The sequence below is a fragment of the Corvus kubaryi genome, unplaced genomic scaffold (assembly GCF_017639235.1).
Source record: "Corvus kubaryi isolate FWS band 111438036 unplaced genomic scaffold, C.kubaryi_AGA036_p1.0 138, whole genome shotgun sequence".
Taxonomy (NCBI): domain Eukaryota; kingdom Metazoa; phylum Chordata; class Aves; order Passeriformes; family Corvidae; genus Corvus; species Corvus kubaryi.
This window is the reverse complement of record NW_024580672.1, coordinates 16,209,663-16,231,840: the sequence shown is the minus strand read 5'-3', so window position 1 is coordinate 16,231,840 and position 22,178 is coordinate 16,209,663. Positions and strand designations below refer to the sequence as shown.

The window sequence follows — 22,178 nt, the reverse complement described above, 5'->3', positions numbered from 1 at the left end:
TTTGCAATTTCTAATGCAAGGCCGAATAATGTCCTAGGAAGACTGAACCATAATAGAAATAATAAAAGAAACTTAAAACATTTATGTTCATTCAAATTTCACAGCTCTAGTATTTAATTTTTACCCTCAGTGTTGTGGGGTTTTTTTTCTTAATTAGAACTCCCTGCTCCCTCCTCCACAAGGCCCAGTCCTCTTTACCTCATTGTTCAAGGTTGCAAGGTTGCAATGTTTTAGCAGTTTCAGACAACTGCAATATTCATCTAGAGAAGAAATTTTAAAAAGAAATTACCAGAACTTCAATGATAACTGGAGCATTATAAGTTAGAAACATATTTTACAAGTCCTACTTATTTTTTCCTATTAATAATTTAAGCAATTAATTTTATGTTAAACTTACTACTAATAATAGTTCAACCATTCATTAAATATATCGTTTTGCTCAAGTAACTGTGCACTGGTGGTGAAAGACCATCGTCAGTAAGGTGCTGATTCATACCTGCAAACTTGTATCCAGAGTGAGCACATTCCCCTATCACAGAACTGCAGTCACTAAAAAAAATACAGTGTACACACACACAACTCATAACTCCAGGATCAGAGGTCAGAAATAATCTAAAGATTACTGTCAGTCTCGTAAACTGTGAGGAACTGAAATCAAAATACTCAAGTATCAAAAAGCTCAAGTGGGACTGCAGTTTCTTTTCCTCCCATTTAGGAGAGAACTGAGGTGAGCAGGAGTCCTTATATGAGATTCACAAGTGAGTCATAGAAATCTAAATCATAAACAAAGCAAAGCATTTTATTTCTGCACATACACACACTGGGGAGGTGACAGCTCAAAACACAAAACTGCAGCAGCTGAGACACAAAATGAACTTAAAGATCAATAAAGTTTTACCCATGTTATGAAGGGTCTTCTGTCATTTATACACTTCTTTCCTTATAGATAAATTGTCATTTACAGTTATTATTTAGGTTAAAATGAAAACAAAGTAACTATCTGGTTCTGCATTTCACAAGCACTCAATTGCTTTTATAGCTAAGTAATAAACTTTGTCTTCTCCTATCTGTTAATTTCTAGTGCTATTTATGTTTCCTCCCCTTCCTCAATCCACCTCCCCTCTCCCATTAGATTATGCAATTACATCTATTTATGATCTAATAAGCTGTTTCATCAACAAATGTGCAACACAGCAATATGAAACAAATTCATAACCTCTCTCCTGATTTATAGAGCAGTAAAAAGATATAAGAAAAGAGAGCATATAATTTATTGTAAAGGCAGTAAGAAAACCTCTAGAGCATTTTTCATACAAATTAAATTCTCAAACTCACTATCACAGGGCAGCTTTAAATAGGAACAATCACTAAATACTCACTTCAGAGCTTTCAAAAAAAAAAATCAATTTGATGATCATTATTTTGCAACAGAATTTAATGCAGACTCACAAATGAGTGTTAGCCACTGCAACTTGGTCTGTGAGATGCTTAAAGAATAACACAGTTGTATATGGGAAGAAAATGCAATGAGCACATGAAAACCCTGCCTGAGGCTTTTGGTTCAGAATAAAATAAACTGCAGCTTCTTCTGAGGCACAGATGGGGAAAGTCCATCACTCTGAAGGGCTGGCTGAAGTGGTATAGTGTCACAGGACTTTTGCAAAGACCTTCCCTCAACCTTTGAGCTGGACAGAGCAGTCCACCCTCAATGGAGCTCTTCTGAACAGAACAAGAACCCTCAGGGTGGCTCCTTCTGCCAAAGGTGGCAGTTCCACAATACAGATAGCAGAATTCAAAGTATAAATTTATATATGAAAAAGGAAAGCTGATCAAATCTATTGGTCTTCATAAACATCACTTTTCTACCTGTTTGGGGTTTGTTTGATTTGTCGTTTTTCTTGCTTTTCATCACAATGCAGACAAACTTGAAATCCTTGGAAGACATTCAGAGACCACACATTCCAATCAGAAATGGCCCTCTAGTTATAATTAAAAACTTCCTGATTTCATGATTTAACTGCTAATACTTGTTGGTCAGATGCATTTGCCAACTTATCGGATACAAAAGGCCTTTCTACTCATACAATCATGCAAATTCAGTCCACACAACACAAGCAGCAGAAGTCTGCTTGTGACATGTTCCTAAATCAGAAAAAAACACACTTTGATAACATTTTTGAATAGTTACAAGAGACTGTCACTCAATTCCTACAACATCAAGTATGTCTAGTACCAATAACAGAAAATATTAGTTGAGAAGTAAGTATCTCATCTCCCATGACACCAATAACTTCAGACATTCCTGACAAATACACCACTACTGAGTAATGCAGACACTGGGGTTTTTATTGAAAACAGAAAGAGAATTAATAAGATAGTGCATTAGTTCAATGAAGCAACAGAAACAGGCTTAAACAGCTACAGAATCAAATACCCAGATTTTTTACTAGTTGTACAAAAAAACCCCACACTTATTTGATTTTTCCTCTTACCCCTCAGCATATAACTCCACATTGAAAAAAAATTAATCCTAAACATTTTCTCTGTGCTCTTTAGCATAAATTCTAAACCCAACTACTCCAAAGTAATAGTCACACAGTGTAGTTCAGTTATTGTTTTGTTTTTAAAGTGCCCATTCCACAGTAAGATTCTGATTTCTCTTCTGCATCTGAACACAGTAAGGCTCCCAGAGATTTCATAATAGAATCTCTTCTTATTTTTCTCAAGAATCCTCTGACAAGGATAAGCTAAAAATATTTTAAGAGAGGATAGGGAATTCTACTTGAACAAAGACTAGCATTTCCCTTTCTTCACATGGATAAAAATATGCTTAAGGAGAACATTCCCTTGGACATCTATAATTCAAGCAAATATTTGAAACCACAACCCTAACTAAAAGCAGATAGAAGGGAAAATAATTACTCAGTGCCATACTAATGTAATTAAATTCATTCAGGGAACTGTTTGTAACATAAAGACATTCTTAGCATGAGACATCACCTTAACAGCTTGATTCTAAAACTGCCAGGACAAAAAATACTGCCCCCAACAGTTCATTAGGTGAAAAGATTATTGCATCAAATTACTTATTTATATCATTTAAAAACCTCTCTAAAAACGACTGATTGTATCCAGCCACACAGACTCCAAAAGCATATGGCACAAAGTATCACAGACACTCATTATCAATGTCATTCTTCCCTGGCATCTTGACATTCTTTTACTGGAAATTTCTTTTTAACTCACTTTGCTGTAATTTTAAAAGAAGATGTAACCAAACACAATAGGTTAAATAACTCAATATTCTAACACATAAGGCGATGTGTGTGTACACCCATACACAGTATATATTAAAAAAACTGTAGGATAACAAACATTGCACCACCTATACATGAAGGATGCACTACTGTCATATACACACAATTTTTAGGAGTCTGATTATCTATTTTATTCTATCAGCTTCCCGAAGTTTGCCTTCATATTCAAGAACAAATCCTAAACAAATTAAATACAGCAATTTAACATTATAGCAATTGAAAGTCAGGCCTGCAGTCTACTTTCAACTGCAAAATTATGAACAGCCTTATTATTCCTTCTTATATGATAAATATTAATTTAATAGATAATATATAAATTTAATGTAATTTTATTTCTTTATACATTATTATTAACTATCTTATTAATAATTAAGTAATGAATAAAATATTTATATTAATTTTTTATCCTTCAACTACTGCTGGATCCATGCTGGTGTATGCCTTCATAAAAGTTAACCTCTCCACAAAACCACAGGATGTTTCCCATCCCGAATCAATTATGAGCTCCAAATCTTATTTTGTGAACATCCTCAAATTTCACCTGTTTCTACAACACTCCTCACTCTGCATAGAGTGACCTCCTTAGAGAGTTTCTTTGAAATCCTGCCTCAAGCAAGTACTTCAAGTACGTGCAACCTCTGAACTGAGCTCATTATCCACACAGCTCCTGAAAATTACTTTCTGAAGAAGTCTGTTTCCCCCTCCCAAAACTTCAACATGATTAATTAGCTGAGCAAATATACAGTATTTCTGATCTGCAGACATCATGGACATGCACACAGCTACACCATTTTCTCTTTGCTGCTCGAATGAATAATTTAAGAGTCAAAAATTATACATGCACACAAAACACTGAAGAACTACACAGGCAAATCCAGACTAAGTACAATTCAACATTAGGGGAAACAAAAACCCTTCTAACAGTCTTAAGCACAGACAATTGTTGCCAAGAGAACTTGTGGACTCCCCATCCCTGCGTTAAAAGACCAGGCTGGAGGGAGCTCTGAGTAACCCAGTCTAGTGGAAAGCATCTGTGCCCAGGGCAGTGGGGTTGGAACGAGATGACCTTTGAGGTCCATAGTAAGAAGCAGGTCAGAATTATGCAGCCTATAGCCCAAGTTACCACTGATATCAAGTACAGAGATGACTTGAACAATATCACCATCTGATGCTGTTCAGCACCTGCATAGAAAGAACCACGTCATGCCAGTGTGTGTTGACCAGAATCTGCAGCTTTTCCCACGTTGCAGCACCCCCACACACAAACCTGCTAACCTCAGGTCATAATTCCCTTCAGAGCCATGGTTTGCAGGCTCCCAGGCACTTCCATACAGATTTGTGACAGCATTTTCCACTTTTCTGTGGAAGCAATGACAAGATCTTTTAGACTAGAATAACCTTAACTATAAAGCAAGTACAGCCGACCAAGAAGAACGTAATGTGCAAAGAACAGAGAATTCAACAAGTTATCAAATTCTTAAAAGCAGAAACACACACAGAATAAAGGCATCCTACCATTTAAACTACATGACCAGAATACATATACTTCCTCAGTTTGCATAATATCCTATCTTATAGTTTGACATCAACTCAGCCAGCCTCCTCAATACTTCTGGTCTGTTAAAAACAAAATAAACAAAAACAGGAAAAAAGGTCTTAATAGAGATGAAAACCTCAAAAGTTGCTGCTACTTAAAAAACTGTAGATTTCTAAGCATGGGATGCCTGAGAATTTCCTTCATCAAATAATGTAGTTTTATTTTTAAAAATATGCCTTCAAGTAGCCCCAGAATAAGAGAGATGGTACACTGAAGTCTAGGCCTGCAATGGCATAATTATGAGAACAAAAAAGAGTATTTCTTCCACTAAAGATCATGGGTGACTATGCTCATACTCAGCAAAATTAGCGTATTTATTTTTGTCATTCTCCCAGCCTTGAAGCACAATAATTTATATCCATACCCAGTGAATTACATAAAGACAATAAGGAAAGTTGTAGATTGCAAAATTACAACATAAAGCAGAACATCACATATTGCATAGGGCTCTCCTGGATCATCACAGAAAACCTAAAGCTAAAGGTTTGAGACTAAAGCTCAGTTGCTGTACTTAAAAGTGAGGACTAAGATTAAGTGTGTTCTTCATCTGCTTTGGTTTTCATTAGCAGATGGAAATAAAAGGACACGTTTATCAGGATGATTAAAAAATAGTGACTGAAGAGCTACAGGTAATGTGTCAAAAAAAACTCATCAACCATAAGGGTTTTTATTAATAATAGGTAGGGCTTTTTAAAATCTTTATTGAGCATGACCTCAAAACTGTCAAGGCAAGTCAAAGGAAAAATTCAGAGGAAGATGTTCTCAAATTCCATTTCAGTGTAACATTGCAAGCTTTTATCATTCTAAGAGAAGCTAATATGCACTGGCTGTGCTTTTCAGTCCAATTGCTACTTAGAAATGCAGCCAACCTAAATTGGAAAACCCAAATCTAACTTTAAAGGAATATTCTACATACACTCAGCTGTCTGTCACTTCAGAGTTTGATATTAAAGAACAGATTTCTGAATGCATACAAAGCTCAAATGCAGTAAGTACCCTTCAAGGATGTATATAAAATTGAAAATAAAATAATCCAACAATATTCCTGTTTATGAATACCTTTTGTGAAGTTAATATATTAAGATGTGGTTTGCTTGTTCCCTGTCTCCACCCTCTTTAAAAAACAAACTATAGATCAGCTACAAACTCAGTCCATCTTTCATGTCCTGGGTCCACCTTTCAAGATCAATTCTCTAAGTATCCATCAACCTCTAACCAATATTGGCATTATAACTGCATTAGCCGAGGCCCCTCTATATACTTACTGAAGGACATACAGTTTGGAACAGTCATTGTAAAATACCATCACAAAACTCCTCAGTTATTATTAATAGGAATAATAATATATATAATACATTTATTAATAATAAATTTCATATTCTCTCTTGTATCCAATTATGTTACACAGTAGAAGACTCTGAGAAAATAAAGAACTTCAAACTATATTGTATATTTGCAGAAAAAAACCCCATACAAGTTGAAGACAATTCAGTCTTCCCAAAATGAGGACTGATACAGACTTACAGAAAATTTTATTTACTCCCAAGCTTCCATTTCAATTCAGTCACTTATTTGTTATTTTACCTCAGACAACCACACAACTTCAGGTTTCCTACACATAAAACAGCTCAAAAAATAAGTGTCTGTTTCCCAAGGCCATTGTGACAGCAGCTACCCTGTGCTTAAATAAGATATCCAGATAGAGTATGATACAGATGGGTGGAGGTTAAGTCCTTCCTTCAACACAGAGTGGGGTTTTTGGCCTTGTGAAAGCTAAAACAGTATAAGCAGTTTAGAAATTCAAAAGTCCAGAAAAATGGTGCCATTTTTATTTTAAAATAGATGCTTGCTCCTACAAAGTGCTACAGTACTAAAACCACTGGGGTGGTGACGGGGAACAGGGTGTGGATTTTAAATACACATGTTCTGATTTTAATACTTATATCAGCATTAGGTTTTAGAAAACATCTGCAAAAATGTTTTCTAACAAAATTGTCTTAATATGATATTACAGCTGTGCACACGAGTGCAAATCAGTGTGTTTTCAAAAGCAGCCATTTGTTTGTTCAGTATTTTTCATTTTTCAGGACTGCCTTCTACCTTCCAGCTCCTGTCCAACATTTTGGTTTCAGTTACCTACTGGAGAAGGCTCAGGACACAAACAAAACAGATCTGCTGATAATGAGAGAAGCACAAAAGCACCCAGCTTCATTACAGCAGCTCTGGGACACATCCCATGAAACATTCACCATCCATTTCCTTCTCCCCACACCTGCCTTGGGACACTTCGAATGTACCACATACTCATTTGATTAGCGAGAGTCCTCCAAAGCACCATCATAACTGGGCTTACACACACAAACACAACTGTGAGCTATTCTGTGTTTGGATTTTCCTTGTGAGAAATACATACTTTTACATACACACACTCTTACTCTATAGATTAAAAAAAAAAAAAAAAAAAAGAGATGCAAATGATCCTATAATTGGACTAATCAGCATTTCAGTTTTAGTGATAAAGCTGAAATTATCAAAGTATTCCTTTATAGAAGTCAAAATGTATCCAAGTTTCCTTGCGTTTCGAAAGCAGAGATTAATTGACAAGAAAATTAAGTTCACCATATTTTAGTCACTTCTATCCATTACAAGAAGGAAAGTACTTTAAGCTGCAGTATGACTAGAAAGATACTTTTCAGACTAATTTATCTTTGTCCTAGGATTGTGGGTGGCAATCAATGAAGCACATTTGTCTTGTTCCACAGCCTCTCGTGGTTTACTTACACCTTGAACAAAGTTTCTACAAAGCTTACCAGAATATTTAAAGACATTACTAACCCCAGCTCTCCTCCCAGGCTTTTGGCCAAAATCACTGCTGCTCGTATTATACTGCCACAACTGGTAACAGACATAGCTAAAATCTGGTCCTCTAGTGACACTGCTGTTTGTTCTACAGTCCCAGCTCTTGCATCCCAGTAGTTACATGACAGACTCAACATGAACCATTTTTCATAGAAGGCAAGTCATCAGCCTTCAAGATAACAGAGAAGTGGCTAAAAACTCAAAACACATGGGAACTAACAAAAAAATCTATGCATAAAAGTGCATGTCTATAAAAAAGATCTACATTTAAAGACTGAATTCAGATTCACAATTCCGCAATAACATCAATGCCATCAACCCACAAATTAGGAATGTGTGATTCTTTGCTAATAGCATAGAAATGCAATGATCAATATGGAATACTGTATTCCTACAAGTAAAGCAGTAACTCTTCAAAATACCCATTAAGTGCTGCAGCATTTCACAATATTCTGTTTGTAATACTTAATCTGGGGTTGGGGGTTAGGGCTTTGGGGGTCTTACTTCTGAAACCAAATCTTATCAGTGACAGTCAATGCACAATTTTTTCCAATGAGTCTATAATAAAAGAATATTACTCTGCAATAACACAGACTGCAAGGTTTTGCTTTATTTGACCTAATGAAGTGATTTTATTCATCTGAGATATACAGCATAGTTCAGACAACAGTACTTCATGCCCTAATATTTATCACATTCTAGGAAGAAATGCAATCTCTAAAATTTTATCTAGCTTATTAGCTGTGCCTCATGGGTCACCTCAAGTCTTTTAAGTTACAGGAAGTGTTATTTCCTTTTTACAGATGAAACACTGAAGCACATAAATTATGGAAGAAATCCATAAGAAAATGTAGACATTGAGTGTGATCATTTTACATGTCTGCATCCAATCTTTAAGTAATTCAGTACTTGTCCTGTTGCCAGGTAATCCTAGAATATCCTGGATTCAAAACTCCCTACCCAATTCAAGGTTGTCAGATATGTGCTGCTTAAAACTACTCTACAGCCAGCTTGTTTTTAAACATCACTAGCATGAACAGAGTAGATATTTTGCCATCAGAGATGGCTGCAGCCCATTTTCATCCTTAGCTAAGAAATATAAAAATACTGATTCAAACGGATCCTAGAATCCATTTCTTACAGATGAGTAACATAAGCTTTAAATTTTTGGAGAAACTGTGTAGTAGAATTCATTTTTTTTAAATGCTGTTGCATTAACAGAGAGTTTAAGATGTTTACCCCGGAATATTCCATAGCTGGTAGCTAATTTTTTTTTTTTCAGAGGTATAAAAACTTGAGGTTTTTCTCTCTGGAGGAAACTTCAAAGCCAAATGCTGTTCTTGCACATTGGGAATGAACACTCAGTAATAAAGTGGGCTGAGCTTACTTCCATCATTTCTCAATAGGGTCTTGGTCCTCATGGAGGAAAATCAATGCAATTCTTTGTCCACTCATTAGCTTTTTAAGATTTTAGAGGATAACCTTTAAAACTGGTTTGAAAATTCCCACTGCTCACCCACCTCACATGAAAACATCTACTTTGCTTATAGCTTACTGGGTTTCTTTTATTACTGTTAGCAGCTGCAATTCACTGGAGTGTTCATGTTTTCAGGTATCATCATAATTATTCATTTCTCCTTACATGAACTTTGTAGCATGTTTTCCAAGCCTAGACTATACAGCTAATAACAAATTTCATAGGCACTAACAGATAATTACTCTTCAGTGCTGCAGGAGTTTTCCAATACATTTTTGTTGTCTATGTAGTAATGTTTCAAAATAAAGTCTTTCTTCACCAGCATTTGTTAGGATGTGGAAGAATACCCCAAGGGTATTCCTGTAATATCTCATATTACCTCCTACCTCTTCTGCCTACATTTTGATACAATTAAATCAATTTCTAGTGCAGTGTGATAGACTGAGCTCTCAAAAACTACTCGTACTCATTTTAAAAAGATGACATGAACGATGATAATGCCTTCCAAAATACGATAATCATGCCTTCCCTTTGATTAAATGAACTAAGAGAAACACAGTGTGAGACTATTTACTTGCCAAATTAAATTTAAAACATAATAAGTATTAAATGCTATAACCTGGGCAGCTATTTATGTATTGTTTATGGATAGACTTAAGCATGCATTGATGTAACTGAGCTTTTTACACACCCATAGCAATGGCAACCAGCCTTTGATGCTGTCTGAAGGGCTGGCAGGGTCATCAACCATCTGTTCCCACACTTCTTTGCCTAAGTAGCAAACTGCTTAGCCTGCAAACAAACCAGACTCCAGAATCCACGAGCCCCTTGCCTGCCTTCTTTTGGTTTCATTCCTAGAGATGGTCTCAGATTTACACAGAGGAAGAGACACTGTTCATTGTTAACTGGAGAAGGGGAAGAGGGGTGTTTTTAAAAGGGCACAGCTCCATCCCAAACCCAGGCATATTTGTAGCCCCACTATCACATATCACTCCAAACGGTGGAAGATGTATTCAGTTTACAGACTGGTTTGAGAAAAGCAGGGCCTCAGTACTGAGGATGCAGCAACTCCAAGAGGATTTTGAGGTGGAAAATCATGGTCTGAGCTGCCAGCACAGCGCTAAGCTGAGAAGCACTGGCTGCAGCTGTACAGCAGAACCCCGGGCAGCAGGGGAGAAGCTACTCTGCATCTACATTTCACCAGCACAACCATTACCATTTCGTTCTGGCACTCACAGCTCAAGCACATTGATAACATAGGGGAGGATGTAAACCAAGACAGCAATCAAGCAGGGAAAAGTTTGGTTTATGTGGAGACAACTCAAGGAAATTTTCATTCTCAGTGAGGAAAATGTGACCGTATCTCCACCTACACAGGTAAGAGAGACCTCACCTACTAAAGGTTCTACAATGAAGGCCTGTCTCAAAACATTAAAAAACAGGGTAACTAAGAGAGACAAAAGATGAGGTAGATTAGATCTGTGTATTAGCAGTTTCTCCATTTGTTTTTCCGGTTATAGAAAATGGTGAGGATAACTAACCAAAGGAAGAACTCTGAAAGTCTTTAAGGGGCTTTGAGTCAGAGGAAGTGTTTTCAGACATGTACAGATGCTTTCTACAGCATGTGTTCAACTCACACAGGAATTAATTCAGAGTTACCCTACTGCCTGCAAAAGGCAAGAGGTAAAAAGTAGTCAGTTTATTTCTGGTCTTCTCTATAAAAACCCTTAAAAAACACTGAAATAGTTACTGGTGAAATTGGTGTTAGGTCAGCGGTCAGACTCTGATTTTAAGGGTCTTTTCCAACCTAAATGATTTCATGTAGCAAGTATTAAACAGGCAAAACGATACATTACAATAAAATTATTTTTTTAAGTTTGCAAAAAGACTGCTTTCCTTTCAAAAAGCACTTTTCAGTGCAGATTGCTTAGCTTAGGGGGCACTTAGTATGATTTTATGGCTTACGCTTCTACATCAAAACAAGATTTACAAAAAAATTTATTCCTCAGAAATTCAAGATATCTTTATAGTATAAGCTATAATGGTATTTTTAAAATTTAATACAGACAGAGAGAATAAATCACATTAAAATAGTTTTGCAGAGCACCATGACTAAAATAACTTAAATAAAGACCACATTTTATAAGACTAAAATCATAATCACCAATGCTTTTCCAGAAGTTTGATTTTATTAACATCCACATATTGAGTTGTAAAAAGGCAATCTGCAGGTGCAAAACCTCACACTCAATTGCACCACTGTCAATAAGAATAATTATTTCTTGGATCAGATACAGGCCACACCAATGACAAAGACAGTTTTGCTACTAATAGCATGACTCAGGGATTTCACCTGTAAAACAGAAGTTGCACTCTAATGGTGATGTTTTACATTAAAGTTCTGGAAAACTAAGTCTGGACCAATTCTAAAAGTAATGATTTTTTTTTTCGTATCTACACCTGCTGAGGCTGCCAACTCCTTTGGATCAGCAGGAGCCTTATGCAAGTGAAGTAACTTGAGGAAACTGAGCTAGCTTAAAAAAAAATTGGCTGGGAGGTGGGGAGATCTGTTTCTGTTGATACTTTTCAACTCTCAGCAGGAATATTAATGCTTACATAAGAAGCAAGATGTAATCAAAGAGAAGCGTGAAGGATAAAGTCATCCCCTTTCACAGCAGTCTGAACTTCAACTGGCTGCAGCTAAAGCTAACTTCTTTTCTTAAGATCTCTTCTTACACAACATTATCATTCATTTACAATCTGCAATTTAAGGACACTTGCCTTGCATGAGTCATTCTGCAGACAGCAGCATTCAGAGTTTTAGATGGAAATAAGGATTTTGCCTGGAATAACAAAATTTGGTACCCCTCAAACATTTCAGTCGTGAATGTACTTGCACTTGGAAATTGTTTTGTCCTTGAAGAGTGCAGAATCTCTTATAGGAGCTCTAGAAATTAAGGAGAGCATGCAAGAGGTAATGTAGAAGTACAATAAGAACACCTGGAGGCAAGTTTAATAATCAAACAGATCAATTTGCTCTTACTCTCTCCATAACAACTGCATACCTAGGACTAAGTAAAGCAGATTAACTGAAGTGGAGGTCCTCAAAGGTGCTCACCTGTCCTGTTCTGCGTCATTACACATCACACCCATGGCTATCAAATAAATAACCATAAACATCCAAAGACACAACCTAATTTTTCAAAGGCACCATATTACAGTGGGTACTTCTAGTCATTCGGGTACTCAAAAACTTTAGAGGAAGATAAATTCCATGCACAAAGTTCTCAAATGCTCTTCCACAAGCCAGTGCAAAGCAGAGCTAGAGAAAGGGAAACTTTTTGCTCCAACCTGGAGGAATTTTTTTTTTTTTTCTTCTAAGAAATCATTCTGTGAGTAGAAAAATTAATGAAACCTTTTTCCCTGCACTGCTGCATCTCAAGACTACTAGCTTTAACATCTAAATACACAGAAGCTGTGACAGCAGTTTTTACTGCAGTTGGGCCATTCATAATGTTTGTGTCCCTGAATTCCCTGAAATCTCATCACAGAACTGATTTAGGCAGCCCTTCCCTCTCCCTTCTGCCCAAACTCGTATCATCACGAAAAGGGCAACCGACCAACAAATTCAAAGGCATAGAATAGGAGGAAAAGAATGGCAGATGTAGCATTAAAAGCTTCACTTCCGTAATAAATCAGCTTAGCAAAACAAAACCAAAACTGTACACTGTCCTTTTATGTATGTGGTTTAGTCTATATCTTGGGAACTGTGCTGCTTGAAGCTGCCTGCTATAAAAACAGAACCTGCTCACCCATTGGCTCTCTTATCTTTCACCTGGCAAAATTCCTTTCCCCTCTCTTTTTATAACTAAATTCCCCTTTTTTATTTTGGTTAAAAAAAGGTTTTGCATTATTTCAGAGTAGAGGAAAGGATGGAAGGGGGAAAAAAAGTTTTAAGAAAGATGGAAGTCAGAAAGTCAGAGTTGCATTCAGATATCCAATCTGGACAGAGAGTAAAATAATTTACCACCAGGCAGACATGAGGCCTAAATCTTTCTGAGAAATGGCTGAAATGGGTGTGAATGCACTGCAGTAAGAATAGCAACATCTGCATTTCTATATGATTTACCACAGGCTTTACAATAACAAGAGTAAATTCAAAAGTTGGTAAGTAAGAGAAACAAAATGGTGCTAGACAGTCTTTTTGCCCATTCCCCCCCCATCCACAATTATTTCATCCAGTGCAGACCAACATTTGCAAAGCAGTTTATTTACTCAGCAGCTCTCCTACAAGGGAAAGGCAAGGTTACCATAGAATTGTCAATTAATTTTGACACCTGCTTACAAAGATTGATCAATTATTTTTGATGTCTCTCTGCTATGTTACTGTTTCTCAGTTTAGAAGAGAAATAAAACAAAGCCAAAAATACTACACATCTCTCACCAAAGAATTAATGGTCCCAAGATACCCTCAGGCAGAGTATTTCTCCTCTTACCACAATGTTCTTGGTACTTGCTAATGCAAGTCACTCATTCGCAGAGAGCAAAAATAACCATACCTCATTTACACGAAGAAAAAGAAAGAACCTTTTCTTTTCAAGTGTTTTAAGCCCACCCTTGAAAATCTGTTTTTTCAAATACTGTAGTGACAGGTTTTACACATGTCCAATTTAGGTCATTAAAAGTACCATTTAAATCTCGGGTAACAGGGACACACGCAGGCACTTCAAACAGCTGCGACTTGGAAACAGTGCAAATGTTTAGAGTAATACACAAGGTTCTATTAACATTTCTGCAGATCGTATCTACAGCCCACTAACTGGCTGCTAATGCAGCTCTAATAGCCAAACACACTTCTCAATCTTTGCATTTCTGAACCAATTTTCAGAATAATCCTTAACGACAGAAGCAACTGCTGCAGAAGTGATGTACACCCGACAGGACTTGTCAAACCACTGCTGCAAAAGTCCAGCCGTGGCTACTTAAGGGTAAAGCAGATGCATTTCGCAGCCAAATGGAAAAAGGCAAATGTTCCACGACAATAAGGCGAATCATCAGCTGCCACAGAGATCGGGAAGGTGTTCAATCACCCAGCCATCAGCCAGGCTAATTTCTTTTTCCAGCTCTTCAGGTGGAAATACACGGAGCTTGACTCATCACCCATTCCACACCCACCTGAATTTTCAGGATTCAAAATACAACCGCTCCGAGCTGCTGCTTGCAGCAGTGTAAGGCACGTTTAACATATTTCACTCCATCCCCAACACACAGAGCTTGAAAAGCTCTGAATCTTAGAATGCTTATTTTCAGTGCAGAGTATACTTTGCTTCCAAGAATAAAGATTAAAGATGAGCTGTCAAAGACACTGCTATGAAAGCGTCCTCAGTAAAAAATAGGTCTCCAACAGCTTACTCCCGTGAGAAAAATCATAATGCAAGTGTCACTGTCCTTTCTAAAGCAAAGCACGAAAAAACATAGAAGAGTTAATGAAAAATCTATTCCGATTTCACCAAAACCCCTAACAGCTTTCAATTAAACACTGTGTTAGCTCAGCTCAGAAGAGGTGCCCTTCCAACACTCAGACAGAACTTCCTCTAGGTGGGGATGGATTATTAACTTTCTACCAGAAGGGAAAACGTAACCACTGTGCTTCCTCACTTGACAAACACAACCAAGGTAAAGAAACCTAGATATTTTAAGAGATAAGCAAGATAATACCTGTAAGGACAGGATAACGGCTCCAGTAACAATTCAGAGAATATACTCATTCACAACAAGCTTTGAAATTGAAGAAACTACAATTTGCTTTGGTCCTGGCACTATTAGGGTCTGTTACATGTGACACCAAGACGAAGGATACAAGTAATCTCTTTACAGCCAGGAAATAATGGCTCTGCAGATCAACATACACGAAGAAGATTCACCTGGGCCTCCTCTCATGACTCTCAATCCCTCCGAAATTAGCCCATTGTTCCAGACCAGGACAAACCTCAAACATCCAATACACACAGGTAGCAAACAGCCAACTTAAAAACCTAATTATCTAGTTCATAAGTAGAAAAGATGTATTATATTTGCCTTGTATTAGTTTTATAGCTGGGTTGCAATCTTACAGCTGCAATATCCACCAAACATAAGTGAATTGGTTCTTTCTCTGCACTGTGTACATCACTTCAGCCAACATGTCTGACTTCAGCTACTCCTTAACTTCCCAGGCTAACAAGTTACTGGATTTACTTTTTGTTTATTTAGGAATGAGTGACCCTGTGTTAAACGTTTAAAAGAGATGCAAATTATACAGCTTAATTTCAGTACTCCAGAGAAAAACTGAACTTAAACACAATTTTAAAATAGACAGTTACTGATATTTAACCTCCAAAAAGTAGTTTTCCAAAGACAGAATGACTCCTCTAAGACATAGCCTCACCAATATATTGCTATTAGCTACATATTAGGACACTTTCCAGCTATATATGTCAACATACTTAAAAAATGGAGTTCCTGCTTATAGGGGGTGTTTTAGAGGGAATGAAATGAGACGTCCTGTCCAAGATTATATAGCGAAATAACAGCAAACAGTATTCTTCACAGCCAGACTTTACACTGATAGCAAAGGGGGCGGGAGGAAAGTGACAGCCCTATAAATTAAGTCTTCTTTCCCACTCCATATAGAAAAGCAAGTGTCAGGGTGTGCTTCTTTCTCACTGATCAATGACTCGGTATCACACTGACTTTTAAGAATGAGAAGGTAGTTAGAGCTTGACTGAGTACTCGTTCCTTTGCAAAAATACGTTTCTTTTTTACATTTCCCACGCTCTCCTGCAAACCTTGTCACTAGGGATGTACATTTCAATCAGCTGCACTTACGTTGTCCTGACTGTAACTGACTAATGCCCACTTAGCTCAAACAACTGAAAGAAAGGAAGACTGGAAGGAGCTAAACCTTTCACTCTTTGGAAGGAAAAAGTCATTAAAATCCCCTCCTAAGTTTGGCTCCCTGGGCAGCCCCACGAAGCGCACATGTCATTTCCATAACACTTCCAGAAGGGACAGCAGCGACACAGCTTTAGGCCGATTTCTCCCCGTCTCTCAGTTCCCATGAAGTGGAGCAGCCTATTTTCAGCGATAAGTCAGCCGGAGCTGTGTCCTGTGCTCTTAAGGAGCTGGAGGAGCCTATTTCATCCTTAACTTCTGCCACATACTTCCATCATACATTAACAAAATCATAGCAGACACAAGCAAAACAAAACAAACAAGCAAACAAAAAAAAAAAACCCAACCCAAACAAACGACTAAAAAAAGGCAAGTGAGAGAGACAGGAAAAAGAGGCAGGGATGAGAAGTAGAAAATCGCAATAAGCAGAGACTTACTTGAACCTGCCCTGGCAGTGTTGGCACTGGTCTCCCACCCAGCCCTGGTCGCAGACACAGGTGGAGTTGACACAATGACCCGAGAAGCAGGAGATTTTGTCGCAGGACTTGGACTGGGACACCTGGGCATAGAGGGCCAGGTAGAGGAAGCCGTAGAAGAGCAGCCAGCTGTTCACATCCAGGAGCGAGGTGAAGCAGCAGCAGCAGGCGGAGGGGAAAGGTCTCCAAGCGCCCGGGGCCGCGGGTGCAGCTCCCGCTCTCCGGCCGGCGCTGCCCAGGTCCATCTTGGCCGCGGGGGCCGCGGGCCGAGTCGCGGCCGGCGATGGCAGCTTCCCCTGAGGGGAGATAATCCAGCCAGGGAGATTCAAACCCCCCGCTTCCTCCTCGCCTTCCTCTCCTCCCTCCCGACCCCAGCGCTGCCTCCTCCAGCCCCTTCAGCCCTCCGCGCCCCGTCACTCCCGAGGGGAAGCCCGGCAGCGGCAGCCCTTAGCCATCCGCCCCTTCTCCTCGTCGTCCTCCTCAGGGCTCATCGCTCCCGTCTTCTTCCATGGAGGAGGAGAGCTGCCTCTTGACCTCGTGTTTTCTCCTCGCCAGATATGCCCCCACGGCCGCGCACACGCCGCCCTGGACCATGTATCCCGCGGCTCCCCCCTCTCCTTTGTATCCCGGTGCCCGCGGCACACACGCAGCGGCGGCGAGGAGGAGCGCGGGAGGCGGGGGCCGCCGTCCTCTCGCCAGGCAGACAGCTGGGAAGTGAGGGCGGCCGGGCCCCGGAGCCGCTACGGCACCGCGCTTCGGCGGGGCGGGGAAAGGGCTGGGGAGCTCTTATCCCCGCTCCGTTATTAGCCCTGCGGGGAAGGGAGGCGGGAGGCAGCGAGAGGAGGGTTAGCAATCCCTCCGCGTCCCAGCTGACAGCTTCCAAGCAGCCATTTTTAAAGGCTAATTCTCATCGCCGCTCGGAGCCGCCCCTCGGCCCGCGTGGATCCGTCCCTCGCTGGGAATGGAGAGGCACCGGGAATGCGGCCCCCGCCGCCCGGACCCCCGAGACGAACCCGCCCCGTCCCGCGCTCCTGGGCGGGGAGCGGCCCCAGGCTCGAAGAGCCCCGCTCTGCTGCCTTGGTTCCTCTGTTTGCCTCAGGTCCTGCAAAGTTCAGAGGCGGTTTGCTTTGAACTCCTGCCGGCTGGTAGCAGAAGAGATGTTACAGCTTGTTCTGGGAACCTCACCTTCCTAAGATTTACTCTGTACGGAAAATCACGCTATGAAAAGCCAGTGTCCATAAAGGAGACAGAGGAGTCCTGCAACTTTATTCGAATAAAGGAAGAGAGGCCACTGGGGCACACGCCCGCCGGCTTTTCTCTCTCGAGGTTTCGGGGAACGCAACCTCCTTTTATTCTAAACTCCCGGCCGCATGTTGCCTTTTTCCTTTCCCCATTGGCTGAGGTAGTAGGACGGTACAGCCTTCCCGAACCGCCTAACCTGTATCCCCCCTTGAACCTGTTATTTTACCCCAAAGTTCAGAAACTTAGGCTTGTGCAGATCCACTTGTCTGTTTCAGGAGCCAAGCTTTCTGGGCTCTGCAACACACCTGCTGCCCAAAGTTAATAGAGATGTTAAGACCCATTTCAAAGATGTTAACACCCATACCCTCAGCCATCGAATTGTTTGTAAAGACATTAACGCACATCTTCTATCCTCTCAACTTAAGGTTCAAATCAAGACGTTGTCTCCTGCTTACAGCATGATGAGCAGTCGCAAAAGTTGCTGCCTTTGTAAACGGAGCAGTATAAAAGTAATCCTTGTATTAAAGTTGCCTAAAATGTCCTCTTTTTTTTAAGTGATCCTTCCACAGCCTTTTTCAACTCTACTGTAACCGGTTTTCATTTTACGGTCAGTCAAACCCCCAGAAACTTTTTCCGAACACTGAATTTGGGAATTTATGATATGATGTCTCTGTTCCAAGGAGATGAAGAAAGGGTAATTAATTTCATCTCCTGGTACCCTCTCTAAATAGATAGGTCCAAAGTGACCCCATTAGTCTGGAATTAGATCCAGACCCCACCCCAGGTTCTTTTTACCCTTGAAGCACATAGGAATTTGTTTGGGTTTTGGTTTAATCTGTTTTCCCAGGCACACCATTAAACCTTCACCTAAAGTCCATCAGTGCTCCTGTAAAGGACACAGTAACATCCACCAGCATCCATTTGAGGTATGTGAGAAAAAAAGTGTCGAACCAAGATCAGGATGTCAAAGTCAAACACAAAGTACAAACATCACAGAGAAAGAGTCTGTGCCTTAAGGAGCTTACAGTCTTGATGGAGGCAACACCTGAAAGTATGTGGGGGAAACAGAGGTGAAAAGTGATTTTCTTAGTTTAATTCCAGAGGGTTTAAGGAGGTCCACAAGTTGCTCTCAGTCCAGGAGTACATTGTACATTGTCTTCCTAACAGAGCTGAGATAGATAATTTCATTGTTCTGTCCATTTCAGTGTCCAGACACGTTTCTTAGCTATTAGACATCTCTTTGTATATGTTTGGTAATGAATTGGTGAGTTCATGCAAAGAGAGGAAAGGAAAATTGTGTTACTGCTTTATATTTTATGATAAAAAGCCAAGGCTGAAGCCTTTGTCGAACAGTCTGCTAATTGTACAATATCACATGTGATTAGGGCTGCTGAACAACTGTCCTCTGTTAAATACTATTATGGGACCAGAAATGCAGTTAAAAGGAGATCACAGTCCAAGACACAAAATCAGTTCAAGAATACTCTTTAATACAGAAACACTTTAAGAAACAGTTTTGCTTACCATGACAGGGAGATACATTCCTTCTCCACTTTCTCAATTCCTTTAAACCAACCAAAAATGTTCTAAAGCCATCTGAACCATCTTTTTCTCAGACTGAAGGAAGATTTTGTTTCAGATCTACAGAAATCACCCAAGTTTTTTAAAATGCTTGAAGTTAACATTCAAAACTTTTGAAATTACCGTTCACAGCAAAGCTAAGATCTCAACAATCTTTTGCCAGGCAAGAGATCTACTCAAAAGCACAAAACCAAAACCAAAACAAAACAAAACAAATAGGCCAACAGAAAAAGACTGGGGTGGTTGTAAGAGGTGCAGAGAATAGCATGATAGTACTTTTGCTGCATAAACAATCATAAATAAAAATCTAAATACAACTAGACGGGTTTCTACATTTAGAACATCAAGGAAGAAACACTGCACCACTGTCTCCTGGCTAAGAACTAACACACTATGAAAATGAAGGAAAGCAAACCTTTTGGCTGCCGTATGCCACAGCAATGCAGCAGAATTTTCATAACTCCAAGAAAGGAATGATGTACAAATGCCAATATTGGTTCTCTTCTGTGCTGATTTGATGGGATTTTTTTGGTGTCAGATGAAGTTAACAAATCTGGCTGAGAGAAGTCAGATCTGTCAATCCTTTCATCTTTACATACATATCTGTAAGTTCCACTTTTCTTGCAAGTGTAACATTTTACACCTTTCATCCTTACAGTTCTCGACACAGAAATCGTTTACACTTTTAAAGAACTAATGTACTGAACCATCGTGGGTAGATTTAGAACTTAAAAGTATTTGAATAACTTAACAAAAGTTTTAAGTTACTGAATAAAAACAGATAATGAGATTACACACTAGAGTACTGATGTAGGTTATGTGAACAAAGCTTTCCAAGAATATAACCACTGCAGTAGGAAAGCAAAATAAATAGAATAAGTATGAAGTGTAAATGTTTCTAGGCTATTACTATCAAAACCTAAGCCCCTGTATACAAGGAGAAAAATGCCAATACATTTACATTCATTCAGTAAAACAGTTTATTTAAAGTTCTCTGTGGTTGCTGTTGTGAGAGAGTGGAATAGATAAAGCAAAACAGTCCCCAAACAGAGACTTCTCCAGCTGCTCAGGATCTCTGCAAAACTCTGAAGACAAGAATAAAGCAGAGACCATCCTCTCCTCCCTACCCCCCATGCACACACAGAAGTACCCCTCCCTGCTCTGCTGGCCCTCTCCTGCAGGCTGAGATCAATGAAGCCTTGCTGCAGACATGCTCCTCACTTAAGGATGCTCAGTACTATTTACAGTATCCAGTGCACTGGTTTTGCAGTTACGTTGAGAACATTGTAAGTGGCTGAAGAGCAGAGGGAGAAAAAAGAATACCATTGGGCTTGACCTCTTTGCAAGGATATTAAGAGAAACAAATGCTTCCTATGCCCTTTCCTTTCTCCTTGGGACAGATATTACTGGGCTCATTAAGTAGAAGGGACCAAGCTCTGCACTGCTTCTGGACAGGGATATATAGATGTGCCTTGGCCTATGACATACTGGTGAAACTGGTGTGTAGACAGCTGTAGAGGAGGTAATGGCTGCAGAGTGATTGGAGAGCTTCAAGAGCTGCTCTAGCTTAACACATTAGAGCAGTGCACAGCCTTCCCAGCACGCAGCGTACAGGATTCCTCCTGAGCCTGACCAGGGGAACCTGGGTGCAGGCTTCCCCTTTGCTTTCCAAATATGCACCCAACACTTTGTATGGAGGAGAGCAAAAGGCTTTTTTTCATAAATCCCATGCTAATTTTTCATTGAGCAACACTGAGCCACCTGGGCCACTCCAAAAAAAAAATTTCTGATCTAATGGAAACCATCGGTCTCTTTCCTGAGGTAAAACAAACTTGTCCCTACTTGTTGGATTCTAGTGCTAACAGAATAATGCTACAATTTGCTGTTCATATTGTCTTATCTGGTAAGTCAACTCTTGGGAGGTATCAATTTTATAAGATTAAAAGTATAAGCCTTCCCTTGCCTACTCATTTTTTCAATATTTAGAAAGAAATATAAGCCTTCCCTTGCCTACATATTTTTTCTAAACTTAGAAAGAAATAAAGTTCACAGAAAATTCACTGGCACATTTCTAAAGTGAAACCTCAACAGAAAAATCTTACCTTTCTTTAACACCCATGTGAGTATTTCGCTACAGTAGTCACATTTGTTACCATCATCTCCAAGAAGTAAACTGCCATACAATAAAGACTGTTAATGCTGTAGGAAGTTTACCAAACTCAGAAGCATCTACAAAACAACAGAGGGGGAAATTAATGTTTATGTTATTTTTTCCAATTTTTTTTTCCATTTTTTATCTGGAGGAAAAAATCTTTAGAGTCAGTTCTGTATTTTTTAATGCATATGCATGAGCTGAGGTGTAAAATCTATTCTACAAAGAAAGAGCCAGACTTCTATTGGAATGCTTGTTCCTTTGCAGAATTTTTTCATTAAGAAAAAAATAATGATATTTTTGCACTCTTATTTTTAAATTGTAGACTGTGGATGAAGAATAACAGGATAAATTACAAGTTGGCTCCAGGTCCATTTAGAGGTGAAAGATGCTTCAGAAAGACAGAGACCAGACAACACCAAGTTCTATCAGCGCCTATAATGACATCGTCACTGTTTGAAACACCTCTCTGCTTTCAAATAAAAGTCTACCAGACCAGGCAATAAAGTGATTCTATTTTTCTCTATTCTTTCTGTACACAAGC

The 22,178-nt window shown here is 39.3% G+C and overlaps 1 protein-coding gene across 5 annotated transcripts in view; it reads right to left on the bottom strand.

Moving 5' to 3' along the window:
- The window catches only part of ATRNL1 (attractin like 1), a 441,394-nt gene extending 423,807 nt beyond the window's left edge, over window positions 1–17,587 (bottom strand). For 3 of the 5 annotated variants that reach the window (XR_006014565.1, XM_042019404.1, XM_042019405.1), the window contains exon 1: window positions 16,621–17,586. Coding sequence is in view for 4 of the 5 variants with exons in the window: in XM_042019404.1 (XP_041875338.1) it covers window positions 16,621–16,904 (284 nt within the window). In the remaining variant the exon portion in view is untranslated. Of the gene's footprint in view, window positions 1–16,620 lie in introns of all 5 variants that reach the window. The other 2 variants (XM_042019406.1, XM_042019407.1) reach the window with 1 other exon arrangement.
- Between the last annotated feature and the right edge of the window lie 4,591 nt (window positions 17,588–22,178).